Raw genomic sequence first — 26153 nt, 5'->3', positions numbered from 1 at the left:
AATTTGTTATGCAGCTACAGCTAACTAATACAGAAACCAGAGCACAGAATCCCTCAGAAAGCAAGAGGCCAAAGGCTGATGCTGCGAACAAAGACCAGAGGCCATCCCCTGGGTTCTTCCTTGCTCCCTGGGTACCTGCATATTCCTTTCTGTAACTCCTTCATCCCTTTCCTTATCCTACCAAGCAATTAGTCATCCAAAGAGGCTGCTGAATTCCAACCTTCCTCCCACACCACTGCACCAGTTCAGACCAGTTATCCTTCCCTGGGCCCCATCTCCCCACCAGCCTTGTCTCCTTTCAATCCACAGAGTCACAGGCCATTCTCAAGTACAAACTGATCACATTGTACCCCTGCTTAGACCCTCTGTCTAGCTCCTCAACATACTTATAAGGCCCTACATGGCCTAGTCTTGCCTCTACCTCCAGCCACTGCCACTAAAGAGATCTGTTCCTGCCCCACCAAACTCCCCACACAGACTTTGAGTCTACAAGGTTCAGGTCTGGAATGGTGAGCTCATATACATCCTTCAAGGCCCAGTTCAAAATGTCCCTCCCTGGATAATTCAAAGATGGTCCCTCTCTCCTTTGTGCTCCAAGAATCCTCAGCCCACAACCCTTGGAAAGCGCTTGTCACCTTGGAGGACTAAGTATTCCTTTATTATTGGTTCTCCCCCACATTCAACTGCTTTAAGACAGAAAGGGAGGTCCTGTTCAACTTTGCAGCTTTGTATCCTGCCCCATCCCCTAGCACGGGTCTGGCATAGATGGGCTCAATAAATGTATAGTAAATTTCAAACTGGAAGGATTCTCCCCAGCCTAAACCCCTGGGACCAGGACTGACATTCTGGGGCAACAGAAAAGACACAAGTGAGGGTCGGGGAGCCTCGCTCTTCAGCTCCACCCCCTGCTGGGAGAGGGCAGGTGGGGACCATAGTCAGCCTTCCCAAGTGCTTCAGGACAAGCACCACCTATGATCAAGCCTAGTAAGAGGGTGGGAGCACTAAAGGAGTTAACTGATCCCTTCATCCACTCATCCATGGGTCCTGCTCTCCACCTATACCCACTTACCTACCTGGCTTCATGTAGACTGGCTCTAGGCTCAGATGCAGGTCACACACCAGCTCTGTGATCTGGGGCAAGTTACTTAAACACTCTGAGCCTTCATCCCTTCATCTCGAAAATGGGGGTAATAATAGCATCTATATCACAGAGTTGTGAGAATTAAATGAGTTAATATACGTGGCCAGCCCAGAGCATATTCTGTATAAGGATTAGCTATATCAGCAGCATCTCCATCACCTTCGTGATTGTTATTATACAGAAGAGCCCCGAGTCAGGAGAGCTGGGTTCTAGTCCTGACTGCTCTCAGAGCTGTGTGACCAGAAGCAAGTCACTCCCCTCTCCGAGTCTCAGACTCCTGCTCAGAAAATAAGGCAGCCAACTGGCAGCCTCCAGGGTAGATTGGGCCTGCACGCTTGTCTTCTTTAACGGTCTCAGTGTTTAAATCACAAAGGCTTCTTCTCTTAGTTGGAGTGCCTTCCAGCAGAGCAGCTCTCTCCGGATCCCTGGGGCCCCCACCATGGCCTGCTGTCCACACTCACTTGCCTGCTTTCCTCTGAAGGCCCTTGCATTTCCAACCCCTGGAACAGATGGTCTCCAAGCTCTCTTCCAGCTGTGAGAGTGTGTGTATAACCCCAGCCAGTTGCTCCATCACAGTCACCATGTACCACTTCCTCCCCACAACCAACAAAGGGGGGAACCCAGGTTCCAACCCTGAAAACGTCCCAAACGCTGTTGAAGAAACACCCGGTTGACAGGGATGCCCACTCCACAGGGTACCATTTCTCGTTGCGGGGGAACGAGGGCAGGAAAACTCCAGCCTCCCCCTCCTGGCATCCCTCAGGTGCCTGAGACCTCCCTGGACACACATCTCACGATCAACCCCACCTGAGAAGACCATGGCCTTCCCTAGCTCCCACGGAAGGCTAGTGACCCTGCAAGATGAAGTCCCCTGGGGACGGACCCTGTCAAACCAAAGCTCCATGGAGCCCAGGAGCCCCACCTTAGCCCATGGGTGTCAACAGTGCTCCCTCACAGCAGGGCCAGGCCAGCGGCCTGAGACGGAGCAGAAAGCCCCATAGAGGGGAGGGGTCTGTAGGTTACCTGCAGGGGTGGAGCACTGCCCCCCAACCCCAGCCCTTGGCCGACTCCTGCCTTGCTGGGCTGCCTGGACTCTCTCCTGGGGTGGCTTCCTGCCTCTCGGGAACACAGGAAGCCAACATTGTTGGGATCTAAATGGCCTTTTCCTCCTGGCCTCGGGTCGGAAAATGAGCGCATAGCCTCGGTGTGCACCTGACCCCGGCGATAACCGCCTGCATGCCCGGCCGGCCTCCGCTCCTTCCCCAGCTGGCAGAGACTTGCTCAGCCGCCCACCTGCCCACCAGGCCTCGCCGCCCTTCCCTGCCTTGCTTACTTCCGTAGCCTGGCCTGGAGGTACGTGATGGTTTATATTAGGTGCCAACTTGGCTAGTCCATGGTATCCAGATATTTGTTTAACATTCTTCTAGATGTTTCTGTGAATGGTTTGTTTTTTGGATGTTTTTTGGATGAGATGAACATTTAAATCAGTAGATTTTGAGTAAAGCACATCCTCTGCCATATGTGGGTGGGCCTTGTCCAATCAGTTGAAGGCCTGAAAAACAAAGACTGATCTCCCCAAGCACGAAGGCATTCTGTCAGCTTTTGGACTTGAACTGAAACTCTTCCCTGGGTGTCCAACCTGACCATCTTCCCTGCAGATTGTGGACTTGCCAAGTTTCTACAGTCATGTGAGCCAGTTCCTTATAATAAATATCTGTCTATCTATCTACCTACCTACTTACCTATCTATCCTGTTGTCCTGTTTCTCTGGAGAACCCTAATGCAAGGTGACTCTGGAGGTGGTCGGGGGGGAGTGGGTATGGTGTGGCTCTGAAGTTGAAGCAAGAAGAAGCCTTCTAGATCATCCCATCCAGTGGTTTTCAAGCTTTTGTTTTGGCAGCCAAAATCTTGATGCAGCTGGACTCTTACATGGAATCTCAGTGATATTGGTTGGCACTTATTGAATGCTTGTTACGTGCCAGGATCTGTTCTGAGCACTTTACATATATTATCTCAGGTAATCCCCACGGTAGCCCAAGGCGGCAGGTTTGCCGTGTGTCCCGTTTTAAAGGTGAGGTAACTAAGACACAGAAAGGTGAAGCAGTCTGCCTCAGTTCTCACTGGTAAGAGCTAGGATTTGAATCTAGGATGTCTGAGCCAAGTGCAAGACCCCCACACCATCCTGCTTCCTGCTATATTTAACTCCTAAAACCAGAGCTGCTCTGATTAAAGTGGGCAGGGGTTCCAGGGCCCCAGGTCCTTAAGCCTGCCCTTGGGTTTCCCCCTTTTTCCTACCCTCTCGGGCCCCTAAAGAACCTTACCCCTCCTTTGGAACATGGTTAAGACCCTCTGATCTAGTCCAACCCCTCATTTAGAGAACCAGGAAAACCAGGCCCAGAGACGTTAATTGTCTCACCCAAGGTCACACAACCACGCAGGGGGAAGCCAGGACTGGAACGCAGCATCTTCCCACCCTACCAGGCTGCTTCCAGGGACTCCAAGAAGGGAGTGACTCAGACACAGGGTAGAAGCTGGGATCCCCAGCAAAGAGAAGGCTCCCTGAAACAAGGTTTCCCCAAATCCAGCCAGTGAGGGCTTCTAGGTAGACTTCTCCCATTAAGGCAAGTTTCCACCCTGGGGAAACTGCAGGTGACTGCCCCCACCTTCCAAGCTGACCGGGAACATTAAGAAGGGGAGTACTCTAAGTCTGGGCCCCAATCCAGATCCAGATGGTAGGCCTTGGGCTCTTGAGCTGGCATTCTGGTCTCTTCCCTTGGGTTTCAGCCTGGTGGGAGGCTGGGGCCCTTGGGCAAGGCCCTAGACTCCCTAAAGCACTGCCCCCAGAGACCTGTGGGAAATCCTCTGTTTGAACTGAGGAACTCCTACACATCCCTCAAGATCCAGCCTACATATGGATTCCCTCCTGAAGCTTGACAGGAAAATCTCTGCTGAGTCAGAGACAGCTTTTCACACACACACCTCTGTGTCAGCTTTGCCACCGGGCTCTCTGACTGTCTGACAGCATGTCTGTCTTCCCAGGTCAGGGGCTGGGTCTTGGCACCAGTACCTGGCATGGCATCCAGCCCAGAGGTTCATGATTGTCAGATGGGTGCACACATACACACAGGGGGTGGAGTGGCAGCCTACACTGGGAGAGTTATCCAGACTCTACAGACTCCAACAAGGGAACTCTCCAGGCCCCCCATGGTCTGGGCCTCAGTAGATATACTTTTTTTTGGTCAGTTCATTGGTTTGTTTATTTATTTATTTTTGGCTGTGTTGAGTCTCCGTTTCTGTGCGAGGGCTTTCTCTAGTTGTGGCAAGTGGGGGCCACTCTTCATCGCGGTACGTGGGCCTCTCACTATCGTGGCCTCTCTTGTTGCGGAGTACAGGCTCCAGACGCGCAGGCTCAGTAATTGTGGCTCACAGGCCCAGCCGCTCCGCGGCATGTGGGATCTTCCCAGACCAGGGCTCGAACCCGTGGTCCCCTGCATCGGCAGGCGGACTCTCAACCACTGCGCCACCGGGGAAGCCCTCAGTAGATATTCTTGGTCCAACCCTTTATCTATAGATGAGGAAACTGAGGTTCAAGCGGTGAAGGGATTTATCTGAGGTCACCTGGCCTGTGAGTGGCAGGCCCAGAAGTCAAGGCTGGGCCACTGACAAAGGCCCCAGGCCTCTTCTCCTCCAGTTGTCTCATCCGTCTCTGTCTCCGCACAGGGAGCCTTAGTCCTGACACTAGTTCTCACTTTACAGCCACACACAGAACCTCAGTGCTCCTCACGAGCACCCCCTCAGAGACGAGGACAGGGTTTCCTATTAACCCCGTGATACACAGGAGGAAACAGGCTCAGCGCAGCAGAAGACCAGCCGCCGTCTCACAACCACCTCTTTGCCTGTATATCCGTCACGCTTACACCCACATGTCCACACACCTTCGTTCTTTGCCTGCCTTGTTCGCCTTTGAGCCTCCCAGAACCAGAACTAGACCCCAGGTTCCTTGACTCTCCTCCCGACCCTGTGCCCCACCCCACCCCCTTCAGCCATAGTCCATTAAACAGTGAAGTGCAGTAGGATGGGGAGCTATGGGCAGGGCAGCCAGTGGGAGACAGGACAAATGCCCCAGTCTCTCTAGATCTGGGAAGGTGTCCTCACTGCCCCTGTCTGCAGCAAAACCCCCTCAGCTTTGCAAGCCCCATGGAGGCTGTGAATGCAGGGCCTTGCCATTCGACCCAGAACCCTTGGCCACTAATCCAGAGGGTCACCATGGTGCAGCCGGAGACGTGAAGACTGGAAGAGGAACCAGAGAGCACAGCAAACCCTTTGGATTGGCCTTGGTGAATGGCCCCCTCAGCCAGAGAACAACCTGTACAACTATATCTGGTGGCCCTGGATGGATCATGGATGGACGGATGGATGGAGGAAGGGAGAGAAGGAAGGATAAGGGGGATCTCATGCCACCACCACCTCCTGGTTCCAAAGCAGAGAGTTGGCACACTCCTGCATCTCCCACCAGTAAGCCCAGTGGCCCCAACCCCGCCCCCAAGCCTAGTGACCCCAACCCTCTTGCTGGGGATACACATGTGGCCTGTATAGCTGGGAGTCTTCTGTCTTCCCTTGTGGGGCTGGGGGTCCCTGGTCCTTCCCTGGCCCAGTCCTGACACCTGGTGGTGCCTCTGGAGAGTGGCCCTGGCTTTTTTCCCTCTTCTTCCCACTAACTCACCCAGAGCGGCCACCCCAGCCTGGCAGCCCACTGGCCACCCACCCTCCACTCCGGTTCACACCAGCAGGGCCAGGCTCTGAACCAAGTGAGACCGGGGTCATCTCTGCTCCCCTTGGGAGCCCTCCATGCACATGGGGTCAAATCCCCTCCTCAGCCCGGGCCCTCAAGCCAGGTCATCTGGGGAAGTTAGGACCACAGACGGTCACAGAATGTGCGGCCAGGGATGTGCCCAAGGTCACGCAGTGAGAGTGCCAGACTTCCTTACACACCCAGCCCTATGCTGCCTCCTATCAGAGCCGTGTCAGAGTCACTGGGGGGACGGGAAGGTGCATTGGGGGAGGAAGGAAGGAACTGGGGGGTGGGGGGTGGGGGGCGGGGCTAACATGAGCAGGTTAAAGGGAAGGGATGAGGTGGAGGTGGTGATGGACGCAAAAGGCAAAACCCCAGCCTAGGCAACGCCTCCCCGGCTTCTCCCAGCTCCGACCCGAAACCACCACCCGCGCCAGCCAGGACTCTTGGGAGGAGGGTGCCACCTTGTGGCTAATTTTGGTATGGCATAAATCCCTGTCGGGCCCCCTCAACTCAGTCTGGGTGTGTCCCAGTCCTGCAATTAAGGACCATAAAATTCTGCCCTTGGCCAAAAAGGCTTTGCCTGGAATGCCCCCCACATGCACATGCACACACACACAGTTCCATCCACCCTCTCCAACCTCCAACACCAGCTGAAACTTCTCATCTAGGAACCTTCCTGCCCCCAGAGAGCACACACGCTGGAAACTCAACTTCGATCCAGCCAGCTGTGTGCCTCGGCAAGAGACTTAACTACTCGGAGGCTCAGTTTCCTCATCTGTAAAACAGGGATGACACTAGCGCCTCCCGGATGCTGTGAGTGCTGCGGGAGATCATGCGTGTGTGTGCTTTAATATGAAGTGCTTTAATGCCCAGCTTTCCAGCCCCACCAGGACGTGGGCATGGAGGGAAGGAAGAAGGGAGAGCACTGGTGGAGAGAATCATGTGAGTAAAGGCTCCAGGCAAGAAAGAGCCCGGCCCTTTGGCATGTTTGACATACTTGGCATATTTGGGAAGTGTGTGAGCTGCAGCTGGTTTCACTATGGACTTGGGGGCCGGGGGCACGTGGGTCAGAGAGCTGGCAAGCGGTGGGTCCACCAGGCCGCGCAGCCATAGGAAGGGGTGCACAGATGAGAGGTGTTGGCAGCCTGAACTGGCTGCAGAGAAGCTCAGCGACTCAAGCCGTATGGGGGGGGGGTGCTGGCGATTGATGGGAGGTGGGGGTGAGAGAGAGGGAGGCATCTGGTGGGGCAACTGGGTGGGTGATGGTGTCAGTCACTGAGATTGGGTGCAAGGGCCTCCTTCTGATTTCACAGTGTGACCTGGGGCAAGACACCAACTCCTCTGGCAGCCGTGACAGCCAAGCCCAGGCCGTTCCAGGAGCACATGAGAACAGGGATTACAAAAGCCTGCCAGTCAGGAGGCCCTCCTCCGAGGCTAACTGGGGGACTCTTAAACTCACCCCTCAGCTGCCACAAGGGCAGGACCGCAGCTTGGCATCTTTACAGTACTCCTAGTGCCAGGCACACACCTTCCACAGGCCCTCCACGTGCCGACCACACGCTGTCCACGTGCCAATCACATGACATCTGCAGGCCAACCATACCCCCTCACACGCCCTCCACACGCCAGCCACTCACCATCCACCTGACACCACATAATATACATATGTCTTCCCTGAGCCATTCACATGCCATCTGTATGCCATCCACACATAAGCTACATGCCATTTCCATGCCACCCATCGCCTGCCCTGTGCCATCCACACATACCCATACCCACATGCTTGCTATCCATGTGCTCAGCATCCCCTCCCAAATGAGAACCAGGCACCAAGCCGGGACCCCAAGGACATCCCAGCCTGACCCGGGCCTCGGGCATCTCACTCCCATGAAGACGTGCTCCCCATCCCCCGTGGCCCAGCCAGCGGCTCACCTTTGCAGGTGCAACCCTCCCGGGTGATGACCTGTCGGCAGATCCCACAGGGCTTCACCTTCTTGAAGGTCTTCACCTTGAAGTGGTGAGTCTTGGGGGCCTCCAGGTCCTCTGGCTGTGGGAGGAGAGGCACAGTGATCAGGCCGGGCTCCAGGGGAAAGAGGCAGGGGACCAGGGGAGAAGCAGGCAAGCACTGGGGGAAAGGAGAGGTGTGAGCGCCTTCAGCTGTGAAAGGCCCGAGCCCATTTATGGGAGGAGGTGCCCAGGGAAAGAGAAAGCTGTGGGTGCGACCCAGATTCCCAGTCAGAGGTAGGGTCAGACAACCGTTGAAAACCCCAGCCCCCTCCATGGATTCTTAATCACTTTTCTGATTCAGTTTATTAGCAAAGTGCACTCATTTTAAATGTATTGCTCAATACAGTTTGACACACGTATGCCCCATGGACCCACACCCCAGGAGGCTCCCTCGTGGCCGTCCCAGTCAATGTCACCCAAGGTAAATACTACTGTGACTTCTATCACCAAAGATCCATTTTGACAGGTTTTTAAGCTTCATATGAATGGAATTATACAGTATATACTCCTGTGTCTGCTTCTTTGACTCAGCAAGAATCTGGGAGATTCATCCCTGTGCTTACATAGCAGCAGCTCCCTCCTTTTCACTGCTGCATAGTACTCCACCGTGTGCAGGCAACTAACTCATTCATCCATCCTATTGCTGATGGCCCTCGACCTTTTACCCATGTCCCCGAGTGCCATGCCCCTTAGTTTTCTCTCTCTCACCCTCACTACCATCCCCTGCTCCAGCCCAGAAGGCTTCTTCCATCTTTATTTTTATTTACTATTCTTTACATTATGAAAATATCAATAGGTTAAATATCCTTTTTAAAACTACACCACCAGAATGTAAATTGATACAGCCACTATGGAGAACAGTACGGAGGTTCCTTAAAAAACTAAAATAGAACTACCATATGACCCAGCAATCCCACTACTGAGCATATACCCTGAGAAAACTATAATTCAAAAAGAGTTATGTACCACAATGTTCATTGCAGCTCTATTTACAATAGCCAGGGCACAGAAGCAACCTAAGTATCCATCGACAGATGAATGGATAAAGAAGATGTGGCACATATATACAGTGGAATATTACTCAGCCATAAAAAGAAACGAAATTGAGTTATTTGTAGTGAGGTGGATGGACCTAGAGTCTGTCATACAGAGTGAAGTAAGTCAGAAAGAGAAAAACAAATACCGTATGCTAACACATATATATGGAATCTCAAAAAAAAAAATGGTACTGAAGAACCCAGGGGCAGGACAGGAATGCAGACGTAGAGAATGGACTTGAGGACATGGGGAGTGGGAAGGGTAAGCTGGGACAAAGTGAGAGAGAGGCATGTACTTATATACACTACCAAATGTAAAGTAGATAGCTAGTGGGAAGCAGCTGCATAGCACAGGGAGATCAGCTCGGTGCTTTGTGACCACCTACAGGGGTGGGATAGGGAGGGTGGGAGGGAGACGCAAGAGGGAAGAGATATGGGAACATATGTATATGTATAACTGATTCACTTTGTTATACAGCAGAAACTAACACAGCATTGTAAAGCAATTATACTCCAATAAAGATGTTAAAAAAAAAAAAAAACTACACCACCACACACATGGGATGAGAGGCGGGCTGGCAGTCCAAACCTTCTCCGTGCCTGGCCGCGATCCCAGGGCTAGCCAACACCCCACCACTAACAGGGGCCTCAGTTGTCCCCTCCAGACACCCTGAGGTTGGGCCCCACACCGCTTGTGACCACATATCTGAACACAGTCTAAGCTGCAAAGTCCTGCATCCACACTGCTTAGGACCACCCTCTTCCCATCCGCACCCCCCAGCCCAGGCACATGCTGGGAAAGCTCCCCATTCAGAGGACTCCCCGGGAAATCCTGCCTTGCCTGCAGGCACCATTCCTCTCCAAGGCACCTCACCCTGGTACCTAACTGGATTCATTTCCCGGCTCCAGCAGCAGGGGCCAGCAGAGCACAGACACTGACGCTTCTCTGCCTGCCACCCGCGCCCCACACCCCAAAGGTACAGAGCTTTTTCCAATGCCCTCTGCACATGCATGGACACACACAGACATGATCACAGACCAGGGAGAAGGTTCTTCTCCTCCAAGTCCCCCTCCTAGCACCCTGGTCCAAGCCTCCCCACTCTGCGTGTTCAGAGGACGGGTGGCAGCGTCCCACAAACCCAGCATGTCCAGGACTCCCAGCTGAAGATCCTGTAGTGGTGAGTCCTGGGCAAAAGAGAAAGAACCATGAGAGGCACGGAGAGAAAAGCGGACAAAATAAGAGAGAAAGCCAGTAGGAAAAGAGGCAAAGAGATAGAGAGAGAGGTAGAGGGGGAGAGAGAGACAGAAAGAGTCAGAGACAGAGACAAGAGAGAGAAAGACAAAGAGAGACAGAGAGAGAAGACAGAGAAAGACAGGGAACAGCAACAGTCAGACAGGGAAGAAAAAAAGAGGACCAAGATAAAGGCAGAGACAAAGACAGAGACAAACAAGCACACACAGAGAATGAGAGAGATTAGATAGAAACACACAGAGACTATAAAGGGAACCAGAGAATCAAAGGGGGACAGACAGACAATAGGACACAGGAGCCAGCCTGAAGGGGCTCCTCAGATCTGGGAAGATCTGAGCATCAAAATACATAATGATAGTAATGGCTTAAATGAGTCCACACTGATATGTGAAATAAGTGAATACAGTCAAAGTCTGATGAGGAACAGCGTATTTACGAGTCTCAAAGCACCTCCCCACATCATGCTTATAAATTACAAAGGGGGAAAAAGTAACTTTGCCTGGCACACTGCACTTTAATCAAGTGATCAAAGCTAACGTCACCAGTAACAGGATGAGTGGAGATTATGTGCCACGGAGGGGATGAGAACAGAACGTCACTTCTGCAATACTCCTGCCAAAGAGACACAAGCTGAATCTAATCATGAGGAAGCATCAGACCAACCCAGTGGAGGGTCAGTCCACCAATTAAGTGGCTTATAATATTCCAAAGTGACAAGGTCACGAAAGTCAAGGAAAGGCTGAGGAGATTTCCAGACTGAAGGAGACTAAGGAGACATGACAACCAAATGCCACGGCTGATTCTGAACTGGATTCTTTCCACGCCCCCAAAGGACATCATTAGGACAACGGGCCAAACTTCAGTGGTGTCTGAGGATGAGAAGGTCACGATCAATGCCAATTTCCTGGCTTGGATGGCTGTGTTGGGTTAGGTAGGGGAAAGTCCCTGTAGGAAAATAGGGAAGTATTCAGGGGTAGTAAGGCAACGTGTCAGCAACTTACTCTCAAATAGCTCAGAAAAAAAAAAAAAAAAAGTTCTTTGCACTGTATTCGCCACTTTTCTGAAGTTTCAGGTTGTCTCAAAATTCAAAGAGACAGACTATTTCTCAAGATGGTGAGGAGGCAGGATGGAGCAGATATAAAGCCCAGAGCAGAGACCAGAGAGCAGAGAGGGTGGTGGAGTCAGGAGTGGGTACAAGAGACCAGCAGTGCCCCCTGGTGGCTGGGCAAGGCAGCAGGACCTGGGTTCTGATATTCCAGACACTTCATTCTGGGAGCTATGTTTCCACCTTCAGCTGGGGAAGGGGAGGGGGGCGGGGGGCGGTAGGCTGAGGGTCCAGCTCTGGACTTGACCCAGTGTCCCCCATCCCACAAGGAGGGGCAGGTGAGTCCCCTCCTATGCTGAGGTCTCTCCTCCCCCATTTTCCCATCTCAGCCCCTGGCTGGCGGCCTTCCGAATGATCTCTGTCACGGACATTCCAGGGAGGGGACCCAGTCCCGGGTCAACTGCAGCAGCCAAGGCCTAGGATAGGGGGAGGAGCAGGGAGGGGACTTGGGGTTAGATTTAAGGCCTGTCTGGGAGGGTGGGCAGGCAGGAAGCCCTAAAACCCAATCATTTCAGGCCTAGTCTGCCCCCTGAAGCCTGCCTCTCCTACCCCACTAAGTCAGCAAAGCTCCCTGTGCCAGCTTATCTCCCAGATTTCTCTGCCTACACCCCAAATCCAGCCCTTCCTCCAAAGCCCAGGGAAAGAGGCCTCCTCCCTAAAGCATAGTCAGGGCAGTAGAATCTCCCCAAAGTGGGTCCAGGCTGTCCAGTAAACAGATGGGGAGTAGGTGGAGACTTCCAGGCTGACAAGCAAACCCCAGGCTTCTCCCCTGGGCCCTGGGCTTGCCTGCCCTGCCTGGCCAACTCCATAACGTCTGAGTTTACAAACTCTCCTCCCGCCCGGGCTTGGAGAACAGGAACCAGGTTCAGAAAACACACTCTCGGGCTTCCCTGGTGGTGCAGTGGTTGAGAATCTGCCTGCCAATGCAGGGGACATGGGTTCGAGCCCTGGTCTGGGAAGATCCCACCTGCCGTGGAGCAGCTAGCCCCGTGAGCCACAATTACTGAGCCTGCGCATCTGGAGCCTGTGCTCCGCAACAAGAGAGGCCGCGATAATGAGAGGCCCGCGCACCGAGATGAGGAGTGGCCCCCACTTGCCGCAACTAGAGAAAGCCCTCGCACAGAAACGAAGACCCAACACAGCCATAAATAAATAAATAAATTTTTTTTTAAAAAAAGCAAAAGAAATCTGAATGAAGTATGGTCAAAAAAAAAAAAGCAAACACACTCTCTGGCCTCGCTCATGGCCTCCTTCAGCTGCCTCTGGGTGATGGCCTAGCACACTCCTACCCCTCACCCCTACCCCGTCCTGACTGTCTGGCTGAGGGAGCACTGGGATGGGAGTCTAGAGACCTGCTTTCTAGGCTGGTGGCCTCACAGTCCCCAAATGAAAATAAGGGGTTTGGACAAGACAGCCTGAGTGTACACAGTGTAGGGGAAATAATGGGCCAGTTTGAGAGGAAGGGACTGTGGGATCTGGGGACTGGACGTGCTGCTGGCTACAGAGAGAGGGATGTCTAATGAGACATCACCCCTCCATGAGAAGCTGGGCAACCCCGGTGGAAGTGAGGAGGCCAGTTCGGCCAGGCCCAGAAAAGTGACCCCGGATGTATAGCATCCCTGGCTATACACTGGGATGTCTGGTAATCTTGTTAAAAGTCATCCACAGAGGTCTGAAGGTTTCCCAGGATGATGGAGGAGAAAGTCTAGGATGGAACATCTTCAAATATCTGAAGGAGCTGTCATTGTAAGAAGTTGCTGTGAAGTTACTGAAGGCAAAACAAAACCCAGTGGGCAGAAGCTGCCAGGACTTATGATTAGACTCAAGGGGGAAAAAGAACTTCCTAACAATCATATGTCAAAATCCAGAGGAAGAAGATAAACAAAGGTCTAGTACCCACGCTGCCCTCGCCCACGGTTACTCTGCAGGTACACGCAGAGGATGAGAACGAGCCCATGAGGCACCAAGCTCAAGGGTAATGGCTTGTTATGACAATGACCATCATTTTCCCTGACAAGTGGCAGACAGCCTCACAAAGCACACCCGGCCCCTCCCTTGCTGGATTCGCTCCTAACAGACCTGGGGGAAACTCAGGACAGAAGAGGCCTGGCCATGGCAGGAGCTGCCTAGTCCTTCCAGCGCCTACCTCCCTCGAGAGCCAGAACCCAGAAAAGGGAAGGGGTCCCAGCCAAAGTCATTGTTCCCTACCCTCCAAACCCAGAGCCCTAGCCCTGCAACAAGCCCACCCAGCATCGGAGAGCTTTCCTGGCCCTCTAGGGGATCTCTCCCTCCCACCCTCCGTTCAGCCAAGCTGCCTGTCAGAGGGGTGTGGCGCATCTGGCTTGGGCAACCTTGGCAGGAGTCCTTGGTCTTGGGGTGGGAATGGCTGTTTGTTGGCTCCTCCCTGCCCCCTGGGGCAAAGCACAGTGGGGTGGGGGTGGTGATGAAAGGGGACTGATAACCCTAGGGTCCTCCAGCTCATGAGCTCCTGCCGCCTCCCCAAGAAAATTCCCCAGCCCAGCCCCACTAGGTTCCCTGCACCCCACACTAGGAGACCTGGATGATGAGGCCAGAGGGCAGAAGTCTACGAGCTAGTGAGCCTTGGGAAAGAGAGTCACTGAAAAGCAGGCCTAGGACAGACTTGGAGGGTCATTCGGTCCTCTCCCTGCCTCCCGGCCATCCACCCCTCCATGTCTCATCACCTTGCATTGGGATGCCAGGACCCAGGTTGGCATCAGTGGTCATTTCTATGGGGAAGACTGGGACTCCCAGTGGAGCTGCAGGCTGGCGTCCGGGAGCCCCCCGCCGCCCCGGCCCCTCAAACGCAAGCTCTCTGCAACCCCACCTCACCTTCATGTACACACGGAAGTTCCTTACCACCAGCAGCCCCGCCATCCCCTAGCCAGCTAATGGCCTGACCATGTCCTTGGTCGCCCCGGGTGGAAAACTCTGAGTCACTCTCAACTCCTCCCGGCTCCACCCTCCAATGCAACCAGTTGCCAGACTCGGCAAATTTTGCTCCCTAAATATTCCTGCGGCCCCCTGTGCTTTTCATTACACTGCCTTTGCCTATTGGAGGCCCTGTCTCTTTTGTCTGTAGCTACGGCAACAGCCTCCGGCCTCCTGCCCCAAGACACTGGACCCCTCCTCCCCACACAGCCTCTAAGGAACACAGCTCTATGGGGTCCCCCCCACTCACCCCAATATGTTTCCATGCCTTCCCAGGCACCCAAGTTAAGACCTGCACTCCCTCAAGTCAGCAAGAAAGCAGCCCTGGTCCATACCCCGCCCACCCGGCCATCTCAATCCCCTCGCCCCACTCCCCAGCTCCCTACCCTGCATCCACCTCTGAGCCTCTGCTTGGCTCTTCTCTCTTCCCAGCATGCCTTTCCTCCCTCTCAGCTTGTCAAGCTTCTAGGCATCCTTGAAGGCCTCATTCAAACCTCATCCCCGCAGGGAGATCTCCCCAGATACCCACCCCACCCCCGCCTCTTTCAAAATCAATCTCCCCACCCCGTCTTCTTTTTTCACCATGAAAATTTTAAAAGTTCTGGAAAAGATGGACACGCCTATGCCCTTGGCCCCAATTCACCGCTTCCACGCTCTATCTCTGTCTCTGTCCCCTACCTCAGCCCAATATAATCACCGCCCTCGGGGAAAGTTGACATCGATATGATAGCATTATCTAATCTTCAGTAACATATTCTAATTTCCCCTTTTGCCACAATAACACCCATTAGAGCTGGGTCTGCGTTTGCTTTTATTTTGGACTCAGGATGCAAGCAAGATCTTGTATTACATTTAGTTGCTGGGTTTCTTTCCTCTTCTTTCATGTGGACACATTACTCCACCTTATGATTTCCCTTTTATGACACTGACTCTTTTGAAGAGTCCAGGCGGTTCTGTAGAATGTCCCTCAGTATCTGGATTTGTCCGGTCATTTCCTCATGATTCGATGCAGGGTAAGGGCTGCCCAACGCCACCTCCTTTCCTCAGTCGCACGTGCTTGGTGCCCCGTCTCAACACTCTGTGTAATCTGACTGGTCCCTGCTGCCCGACTTGTTCGCTAAGTAACCCCGGGCAAGTTGCTTAACCCCTGTCTGCCTCACTTTACTAATCTGTTAAGTGGGCTAATCATAGCAACTGCCCATAGGTTGTGACAATGCCTGAAAACACGCTGGAACAGCGCCTGACACACAGTAAGCGTTCACCAGGATCGGGCTCTGATCCATGTCGTCACGCCTGTGTGTGCGCTGGACTAGTCCGCCAGGTGCCCACAGCTGCACGTGCTTCTGCTCCATGTCCCCTGTGTCCAGAACAGTGTGAGCCCAAAACAAGTCAGAAGGAGCCTGACCTTGGTTCGCTCTAGCGTAATTACAGCCACTCCCACTGTCCTGCCCTCAAGGGACAGAACACGGGTGGAGGTGCTGGCATCAGCTGGCTGAGGAGAAAGCTCTCGGACACCGCGTAGCCCTGGATCTCCACGGGAGGAAGGATGCAGAGAGTGGCTTTAACTGAGCTCCCCGTGTGACAGAGGAGCACGCGGAGGCTGGGGGAGTCCGGGATTCTACCTGGTGGCCCTCGGCCCATGACTCGGCTTCCTGAGCTGGACCATCTCTCGCCATCGGCCTGCTTCTCTCTCCCTCTCGCCTTGCTCCTTCAAAAACCACGTCCCAACATTTTTGAGCATCAAGTCCCAGGTCCCTTTTTTGTGCTCTAACACGAAATCATGTCCTGGAGTGGGAGGGCACAGAGATGTGGATAGTCTGAAGGTGCAGCATCACGGCGAGGGGCTGGCACAGATACCCTCCCTGGATCCTCACAGCAACGTCCTACGATGAGGCTGAGCAATGTGCTCTGCGACCCACAGGGAGGGCAGGATGGAACGAAGATTCAAATCCTGGTCTGTCTGAGACAGGGTCCCTAACCGCGGCACTACCACCGCTTCCAAGGGTGTGTCCACAGCTGCCGTCGTCCGTGTGATCTGGAGGAGCCCCGGCAGCTGCGTCGTCAGGACCCCTCTGTCCGAAGGCCATCTACTGGCTGCTTTACCCCCGCCCCTTATCCTTTGTCAATTATTCTTACTTCCCGCACTTGGATGTCTGAGGTCTCAGCTTCATCTTTGGATCTAGTTTAAAGTTCACCTCCCAAGAGGTCTTTCCTGATACGCCCCTTCTCCCCCAATCTAGGCTAGGTCCCCCCTTAAATGTCCCCACAGTTTCCCTCTTGGTAACACCCATCTTATTGTAATCATTTGCCCAATATCTGCAAGCTTCTTGAAGAAAGTCGGCACTCTATAATCCTTGGTGAGATAGATGGATGGGAACATGGGTGGGTGGGTGTTGACCTGGCAGAATGACTGGATGGTCTCTTTGTCACAGTGCTTCCCCAACACCATTTCCTATCCTTAGGCTGCTGGCCACCAACCCCTTGACCCAGAGCTGCAAAGCCCCCGGCCCATACCCTTCCTCTTTTCAGGAGCACGGAACCCAGTGGCCATGGGGCCCCTTCCCCTCTGTGGGTCCCCTTCGCCTTGGCTAGAAACTGGAATTAGCCATCCCTTCCCTTCCCACCTCACAGAATTACAGTGAGGTTCAAATGAAATTGCATAAGTCAAGGACATGGACACAGGTAAGGCAGAGAGAGGCTACGTGGCTGCCCAGACCACACACCCAGCATCCGTGCTCTGACCCTGTGCACGCTGCCTGCAGGAGAAGACCTGCATGTTCTGGGCCTTCACATCATCCTTACACCCCGTCCTGCCCTTCCCCAAAGTATTCCCGGAATGGAAAGCCCTGGATGGGGACGCAGGAGCGCCAGGTCCTAGTTCTGACTCTAACTTGCTGCGTGGCCTTGAAATGTGCCGTCATATAAAGAGAGCTAACATTTCTTGAGCTCTTACTTGGGGAGAAACGCTATTCGAAATGTATTGGCTCCTTTAAAACTTAACAACGCTATAGGTAGCTGAGGAAACCAACCGAGAAACAGAGATTCGAAGCCACAGAGCATCCGAGTCACAGGGCCAGGATGAAGCACAGGCGCTGTGCTCTCGGCCAGCCTGCCACACTCCCACTGAGCATCGCAGAAAAACAGTACGGTATTGCTCCCTGACTTTGTGCCTCAAACGCCATTTTGAAAAATTTTGCAGAGGGGGTATTTTCTTTCAGACCCTGTCCGTGTCACGCAGCCCAGCCTAGCTCCCAAATGCGTGGCCAGGAGGCCCCTGGTGGGCACAGCCCTTACAGGCTAACAAAACTCCAAAGAGAGTGAGTTCAGGACAGAGGGGTCAGAGTGGGGTACACAGGGCAAGAACTGCACACCAGGAAACCGGGGGTTCACGAGGACCCTCTGACAGAAATGTGTGCTTAGCGCTGGGAAGGACACCAGCTCCAGAAAAGAGAACACTTCATTGTCTGCAGCTGGAAGTGGCCTCAGAGGTCAGCTTCAATGAGGTCCAGAAAAGTCAAGTGACGAGCCCGAGGCCACATGGCTTGCTCAGGGCAGGGCCAGGGCTGTACTTGGCGCCCAGTCATGCCTGTGGCTCTTTCAGTCCCATCTAATAAGCCCCTTCCCAGTTCCTGAAAACAGAATGAGCCCCTCCAGAAGGAAGGGCCTGCAGCTCTAACTCCATCGGTGTAACACCAAAAAGCCTCAATTAATAGGCATGTAATTATTTTCTAAATAAACTGTGCTTGAGTATGTAATAGCGAATGGGAGCATTTGATGAGAAAATCAAGTTATGCGTAATATATAGCTCAGCTCCTCAGCTAACAAAGTGATTTTTATTCCTAGAGCTTGTTAAAACTACGCATTACAGATAGATTACTTCTTGGATGAAATGTCTGCAGCTATTCCCGGGGAGATCCTCCCGCACATCAGATCTGCAATACAGGGGATCCCGTGAGCCAAGAAGGAGGTTGTGGAGTGGGGGAGGGACCAGCATTTACTGAGCACCTACTGAGTGCCTGGGTACCTGGTCTTTTGACATACTTTGTCTCTGTCGTCACCCCAGCCAGACAAGGTGTGTATTATTCCCTCCACTTTACAGAATCAGGAAACTGAGGCTCAAGAAGGGAGCTGCTGTACCCAAGGCTGCCCATCTGGTAAATGACAGAGCTAGGATCTGAGCCTAGCCCTGCCTGGTGTCAAAGTCCACGCACTTCTCACCAGCAGGAGCCTCTCAAGCAGCTCCCTTGTCAAGGTCTCCAGGACCTCCATGCCCCCTCTCCGTAACTGGCACCAGCTACCCTTCCCCTTCCTGTTACAAACTTACACCCCAGTCCCATAGAGCCCCACCCGGGAAGGAGGAAGGTTGCTGGGACAACTGCCTGGGACAACTGGAGGAGGGGGACAAGGAGCTTGACGGGGCCAGGGCTGTGCCTTCGGGCCAGTCCACACCCTCCAGACTCGGGCCCACCCTGGCAATGGGCATCCAGGCCGGGGCCGGATGGAGAGAAAACCCCCTTCTCCCCAGCCCACTCCCACCGGCCTCTTTCCACTCCCACAGAAGCCTGCCTGCTGGGCTGTCTCACAGAGCTGGGGAGGGACAGGGGCGGGGAGGCACCAGGAGAGAGGACAGGAAAAGGGGTGAGGGGAGGGCCTTAGAAAAGTGGCTGCATCCACACCAGCCCTTGGTCCCCAGCTCTCAGGGAGAGAAGTGACATGGACGAGGCACTCATGCTCACCTCTCTGCACCTCCCCGCCATCACCCCCGTCTTACCCACAGGGAAACTGAGGCTCAGAGCCGTGCAGTGCTTCTCCCAGAGCCTCTCCGCTGACGTGGCCCTGTCTCCATCCACACCAGCATCACCCCTGGAAGTCTAACTGCCATCCTTTCCCACCGCAGGCCTCCCTCCCTGCCAGCCTCTCTCCTCAGCACCATCCTCAGGCCTTCCGGAGTCTGTCCCAGGGAGCTGAAAGGGGCTGGAGAAATGACCTTGGCCAAGGCTCCCATTATACAGATGTTGACAGCAGCCCAGCGAACCCCTGATGCATCCTCTGTGCAGGACGCTCCAGACACCTTCAGTCTCTTACTCAGACCCACGCCCACACCCAAGCCCCACACGCCACCCAAACCCCCTCATGCCAGCCCCCTCCCCACTTCCCCTCTCTACCCAGAGTACACCTGACTGCCCAAGTCTGATCTCCCACCACTGTCCTCAGCCTGGGCTTGCCTGGGCCGAGGAGGGCCCTCCCGAGGACTGGCCGGAACAGGGAAAGGGGCAGGAAAGGCCACATCTGGATCCTGGGCCTGAAACGCCCTCCCCCAAACTAGCCATCACTCTCTTTGAGACCAACATTAACCTCAGCCAGGGATGACTTCCTTGCCCTCCTGACCCCTGTGCATGCCTTCACCCAGCCCAGAGAGCGGAGCCCCTCTGAGGAAGGGGTCTCCCGTCCCTGCCCCCTCCCCTCCTGCAGCAGTCAGCCCTCTCCCAGCACCCCCTCTCCCAGGAGCCTCTGCCCCTGACTGGCCCCAAGACTTTTAACCCTCACCATGTGGCCCCCAGACCCTTGCCTGCCCACCCTTCAAGGACCTTGCGCCGACACACACCTTCCTGAATCTGGGGCCAAGAAGGGGAAAGAGGAGGCCGTGGCTTCCTCCTCTGGGACTGGAGGGGATCTGGGGAGGTCTTGGTAAGGATGGGAGGTCTGTGGGTGGGGGGGATGGCAGCGGGTAGAAGCTGAAATTGGGGTAAAAGTGATGGAACCCGAGCAGAACTTTTCCCCAGCCTGGCTTTTCCAGATTTCATCTTCTAGGTCAATGCCCCCTGTTCCTCAGGCCCCTACCACTGCCCCCCTCCAGACTCTTAGGCTGAGCAACTTGAGGGGTGAAGAATTTTCACCTCGGTGTGGGGTGGGAATGGAGAGAGGAGTGGCTCCAAAAAGAAACAAACTCTGTGATGGCTTCCTTCTACTTACAGCTCCTGGACTCAACTGGGGGAGAGGACACTGGGGAGGGGGGATGTACTGACCGGCAGAACCGGGGCCTGGGCCCCGTTGATGGGGACGGACTCAGGCTGAGGGTCGACTCAAGTCAGTCTTTCCTTCTGTCCGTCAGAGGCATAAAGGCCCCCTCCTTCAACACCAACACTCCCCCAACCCCAGGCTCTCAGGGTAAGGCTAAGGTCGAAGGGGGAGGGGGGTTCGACCTCCTAGCTAACGCTACCACACCTACCCAGAGCATGCAGGACAGACAGATCCACGTCATCTTCGAGGGTCCCCGTCCCTGGGGCCACGCCTGGGGACTGCAAAGGGTCCCCCCGAGCTCGCAGCCCCCTCGGAGCAGGCAGAAGGGAGCGCTGAGTCCGCGGCAGCTGCTCTGGCTCCGCCAGCATCTGCAGCGCTCGCCCTGCCTGCCTCCAATTCACCCTCCCTCCCTCTCCTCCTCCTCCCCCGACTCCACCCCCTAGGCCCAGCCTCCTGTCTCCTCCCTCCTCCCAGCTCCACTGGTGGCTTTGGGGGTCAGAAGCCCTGCTTCGCGGGGGGGTGGGAAGGAGGCAGAACAAAGGGACAGCTACTGGAGACAGCCCCTCCCCCCCAGAAGCCACCCCCACCCCCCACCCCAGACACACAACCCCAGACACACAACCCCTGTGAGCCATCAAGCTGCTCCTGCCTTCTGGTTGGATCTGACACTGCCAGGCCTGGAGTCTTCTCTACTTACTGCAGACCTCCACCCCCAGACCACTGATGGAGGGACAGACAGACATGGAACAGCACAGTCCACTTGAGCTGGGGTTCCTCAGCCCCATCCCATCGCCAAGGACACAAGCGTGCCCTCCTGCCCTCGGAACACGAAGTCACTTGCACTCACTTAGCTAGGTCAGTGCCCGGGGCACCCTGGTGCCCACTCGGCAAGCTCAGATCCCACACCACGCTTTACTGAAGAGAAGCCTGGCCTGAGGCCGCTGGAGAACGGCCCTGCCCCCAGGGCTGGGGATTTCATTCCAACTTTTTTCCTACTTTTTTTTTCCCCTTCTTTCTTTCTTTTCTCCAAACATCTGTCCCAGCCCTTCCTGCCCTTCCTAAAAGGAGCCCCGCTCCAGGCTCCCGCGAGAGTCTGTTTTTCTTGACTGTGCCCCGGGCCAACATTTGGTTTGCATTTCCCCACTTCCTCCTCCACCGCCCCTGCTCCCCCTCCCTGGGCCCAGTTTTCACCTCCCACCATTCCACGTGCCTACGTCTCCCCCTACACTGTCCCCCCACCCACCCCCGCCAGCCTTTCCCTCCCCTCCCCCTCACCTTAGCCCAGGGCCAGAAGTTTGGGGTCTGGGGTGGGGGGAAGAAGAGGGGTATCCAAATGTCTTCCCGGGGTGCACAGCAGGGGAATCCAGCAAAATCGGCCCCAGGCCCTCATTGTCTCAACTCCCCCCTCTACCTTCCCCCCCAGAAACTTTCCTCTTTGAGCTCTGGCCGCAGCTGGACCAAGTAAGGGTGGGTGGGGCTGGTGAATCACCCCGCTCTATTTTCTATTTTTTGGAGCCTTCCGGGGAGGGAAAGAGGGCTCAGTCCCAACCCCCCTCTGTAGACACACACACCAGGACACACAGTCCAGCTCACATAAACACACAGAGTGCCGAGGACAGGGCCCCACCCAGAGGAGGCACTCTGAGACCATTTTCTTGGATTGAGTAACTTGGCAAGAAAGTCCTCTTGCTTGAGCTCCTATGCACACGTACCAGCACGGGGTAGATGCCCTGGACCACACGTAAAAAGGGGTATATATCCCCTGCCTCTCTCCCCCACGCACCCAAGAGCCTTCCCTCACCACTCTGTCAGCCCCACACACGGTGCCACCCCAGGGTACAGTCTCTACAACCAGCCTCTCCCCTCAGGAGGACCTGCCCAGACAGGTGTACTGGCTCCCAGCCCATAGTCCAGTCAGGACATCTACCTAGGAAACCCCAGAATGAGAGGGAAACATTCACACTTTGTCTGGGAAAAGGCTGCCACATGTGGATGTGCAGGTTGTGCACTGCACAAGGGACTCTATGACTCGGTGGTTCTGAGAAGTCAGGAGAGGACACTAACGCAAGCTGTCTAATTCTGGTCCCTCCTGGAGCGGGGTACCTGAGTCAAGAGTCTTTGTTCTGATGAAGACTACAAGGTGAGGAATCAGGGCCCTTCTCACATCTCTCTAAGTCCTTCTTCAGAGCTGTGGGGCAATGAAAGATTCTGCCCCTACCGTGCATCCCTTTCCAGAACCACAATGCCTCTGGATATCCCCTTCCAAGCCTGCCAGGGCTCAACTGACAGTTCAGCCAACACTGAAATGGACCAGTGTCCCACATGTAGCTGGCCCTACAGCCACCGCTGGGCATGTCCACAGATGGACGCTCCTGCCAACCCTCCCTCTCTCCACTGGTTGAAACCCAGGGCAGTCAAGGAAGAGTGGTTTTCAGGGGGCCTCTCTGGGAGCCCCTGAGCCCACCCCTAGCCACCATCACCAGCCCTGCCAGCCTCCCAGCAACTTCAAGGGCTCAGCCAGCTCAGCCCTGCCATCCCGGCGCCCACTCCCATCCATCTCCTCCGCCCACTCCCACCCTTTGCTGCCAACGTCACTAGAAGACGTGCCTGCTGGCAGCTATCTTGGGAGTTCTGAGAAATCACCTTGCTGCTTCCCAGAAGTGCTAAACAACAAGACCAAAGACCAAGTCACAGCGACACCAACTTGTCTGGTCTCCCATGAAACCCAAGGGGGCCCTACAGCCCCCAGGCCAGCTCCCTCTCCAGTCCCTTCAGCCGGGACTGAAAATGGGAGTGGAGAACCCTAGTGCTGGGGGTCCCCTCAGAGGAACCCTGCGCCCAGAATTCCCCTTTTCCAAGACCATGGGTGTCTGTCCTGTATCTTAACCTCTCACTGTCAGGAAGTCCTTCCTGTTACCCATCCACCATCTTCCCTGTTGAATGTTCAACTCCGCCACCTGAAGTGTCTCCAACTCTGTGTAATGACCCTATTTCAGGCTTGTTACCCATTATTCATCCTTCACAGCTGGTGTCCCCTCCACTCCAACACACAGACAGGGAGAGTTCCTTGGGCAAGGACATGTCCTGTGTTTTGTATCCCCAGAGCCTGGCATACAGCAGGTGCCAGACATGGTTGAAGAAGCAATGAATCACTCTACCAATCAATGGGTCCTAACATATTTTCCTACTTTTACCATCTACTACCCCTTCCCAAACCTTCCTCTGGGGCCAGGGTGGGCCAGAAAGGGCATTGAAAGGGCGTTGGGCATACCTCGCCTGCCTACCTCTGCAAATGCCTGTAATACCCACCTCTCTTCAGCACCATCTCTTCCTGCCACACCCTGGCCTCTGAGCTCTCTCAGGATGCAGACTCTCCAGAGGCTGAAGCGGTATCACCCATCCTGGGATCCCCATGCCTGGACCAGGGTCTCACACACAGCAGACACTGGGTACCTGCCTCAGCAGCGGCCCCCCACCCTGTGCCATGCCACCCACTGCCCTGGCCATTTCTGCAGCAGCTGGCGTTTAACTCCACTCTCCCCTCTGCACGCAGAGCCTTCCTGCTCGCTGCCCACTGCCCTTCAGCCCTTGGCTCAGCAGCCAGTCGAAGAAACAGCCAGGACTGCAGGCTCTGGGGCTGGCGCTGGGCCCGGAGGTGGGCCGAGCTGAGGGAAAAGTGAGTGAGGGCAGGAACGCAGCTAACAGGCCTCGTAAGCGTGAGCCTGGCACTCCCCTCTCTCAGCCTCAGTTTCCACACCTGCGAAATGACCAAGCTGATGGTCTCAAAGGCCCCTTCCAGCTCCACCTCCTGTGAGGCCACAGATTTCCCAGGCCAAGGCCCCAGCTCTCTCCAATCCATTCTTCTTATCCTTCCACACTTGTCCATTACAAAGTTCTTCCTGCTGTCAGCCCATCTCCTAACATGGCATCAAGTCTTTCCTCTGTCACCACTGGTCACAGAATCTGAAGGTCACCGAACATCAGAGCTGGAAAGACCTGGAGCCTTTCCCGGGGTCACAGTCAGATCCTTCAGGGGCCTGACAGAAGTTAAATGAAGGTAGCGGGCAAGGAGTCTCTGGGGACCTGGAGAGGGCAGGCCCGGCTAAAGGGGATCCCACTCCTCGGTGACAGCTGCTGTGGTGTCAGCAACGTGAGCCCCACACTGTCAAATATTTTGATCTGTCAAGAGAAGCCCCAAATCTATATTATCTTATAAAATCTTTTATATAAAATATGAAAAATGCAAAATTTTACACGTCGGCTTTTTCTTTTTTTTTAAACATTCTGCCGGATTAAATTAAACAAGTCTGCCAGGAGGGTTTGGGCTTTGGGGCACCTCTCACCTAATCAGCCCCCTCATCTAAGAGATGATAATGCTGCAGTGGAGGGAGGGGTTGGGACCAGCCTGAGGTCACAGAGCTGCGGCTCCCGGGCCCCAGATTTTTTGCAAGCACCCCGCTGTCCAGTCACTGTAGGGCCAGAGTCATGCTTTCACCTTTCTCCTGCCAACCTTGCAACCCTCTGCCTTCACACGGGGGCTGCACACACCACAGCCTTCATCGCAGCCAGTCGCAGGGGCCTCCTACCAAATAGGCAGGTGCAGAGCTGGCGCTGGGATTCCCCATCAACGTCCAAATGCAGATCCCAACAGCACAGGACACAGGAATCTGACAAGAAAGCCCTCGCAATGGCGTGGCTCCTTCGGGCTCTGTCCCTCTGGCCCCTGCCCGCGGAAGGATCAATACTAACTAACCAGACACTTAACTGTGGTATCGTACTTAAGCCTCCTACCAGCTCTCATTTTACAGATGTGGAAACTGAGGTGCAAAGAGGTTCGGCAACTTGCTCAGCGCCACACAGGTAGTATGTGTGAGAACGGAATCTGGGGTGTCTGATTCCACATCTCGTGGGGATCAAACATTTTCCTGCTGGGCTTCCCTGGTGGCGCAGTGGTTGAGAGTCTGCCTGCCGATGCAGGGGACACGGGTTCGTGCCCCGGTCCGGGAAGATCCCACATGCCACGGAGCGCTGGGCCCGTAAGCCATGGCCACTGAGCCTGGGCGTCCGGAGCCTGTGCTCCGCGAGGGGAGAGGCCACAACAGTGAGAGGCCCGCGTGCCGCAAAAAAAAAAAAAAAAAAAAATTTTCCTGCTGCTCCTCTAGCAATACCATCACCCAGAGACTAGGGCTCACGGTCCCACGTTGAGGTGATGTGTTAGCTGTTCTCCCCACTCCTCATTCAAGGGCTGCAGCTCCGAGAAGAATGTCAACTGCCCAGGCCCAGGTCTGGCTTGGGGCGGGGAAGAGGGGGCAGGGGGAAGGGGGACACATAGAGGGACGCCGAGGACAGCACTGCCACCTGGGTCAGGATGAGACCAACTGGCTCCCTAGTGGCTCTAGAAGAGCCAACCAGAAGAGAAAAACCACAGTCCTAGCAAGCCCTGGGGCCTGAGATCTGGGTGACGACAGGGTCTGGCCACAGGGCTTCTGTTCAGATAAGCCATGCTGCCTCTCCCTGCTCCCACCCCCATACACACTCAGCCTTTGAGTTCTGGGGGGCTTGGAGCCCTAGCAGAGCCTCCATGTACCACTGGGCAGGATGTTCATTGAACAAGGGTGTAGCCAAGGGGTGAGTGGGGCCTGAAGACTCGTCCATGCTCTACTCACCAAGCCTGGCCCAAGACACATTCATCCTCATGCCCACCAAGGTACCCTATGGGCCAGGGGAGGTCCAGACCCCTGCCCCTATGCCCACTACCCCTCCGGTATAAGATGGAGGTCTCCCCCTTGCACTTCAGAAATCGGAATGCTCCCTAAGATGGAAAGTGAGCTTCCAACCAGGCCCTG

General features: G+C 54.8%; 1 protein-coding gene across 5 annotated transcripts in view; it reads right to left on the bottom strand.

Annotated features, from left to right (window-relative positions):
• TNS1 (tensin 1) overlaps positions 1-21672 on the bottom strand; it is a 200871-nt gene extending 179199 nt beyond the window's left edge. For 2 of the 5 annotated variants that reach the window (XM_060105831.1, XM_060105832.1), the window contains exons 1-2: positions 20516-20677; positions 7869-7983 (exon numbers count right to left, since the gene is read on the bottom strand). In XM_060105831.1, coding sequence (XP_059961814.1) covers positions 7869-7983; positions 20516-20548 — 148 coding nt within the window. In that variant the 5' untranslated portion in view covers positions 20549-20677. Of the gene's footprint in view, positions 1-7868; positions 7984-20515; positions 20678-21582 lie in introns of those variants that run through there. The other 3 variants (XM_060105834.1, XM_060105835.1, XM_060105836.1) reach the window with 2 other exon arrangements.
• Positions 21673-26153: the final 4481 nt, after the last annotated feature.

This window comes from Mesoplodon densirostris, chromosome 8 (assembly GCF_025265405.1).
Source record: "Mesoplodon densirostris isolate mMesDen1 chromosome 8, mMesDen1 primary haplotype, whole genome shotgun sequence".
Classification (NCBI taxonomy): Eukaryota; Metazoa; Chordata; class Mammalia; order Artiodactyla; family Ziphiidae; genus Mesoplodon; species Mesoplodon densirostris.
This window is presented reverse-complemented; position numbering and strand designations above follow the sequence as displayed.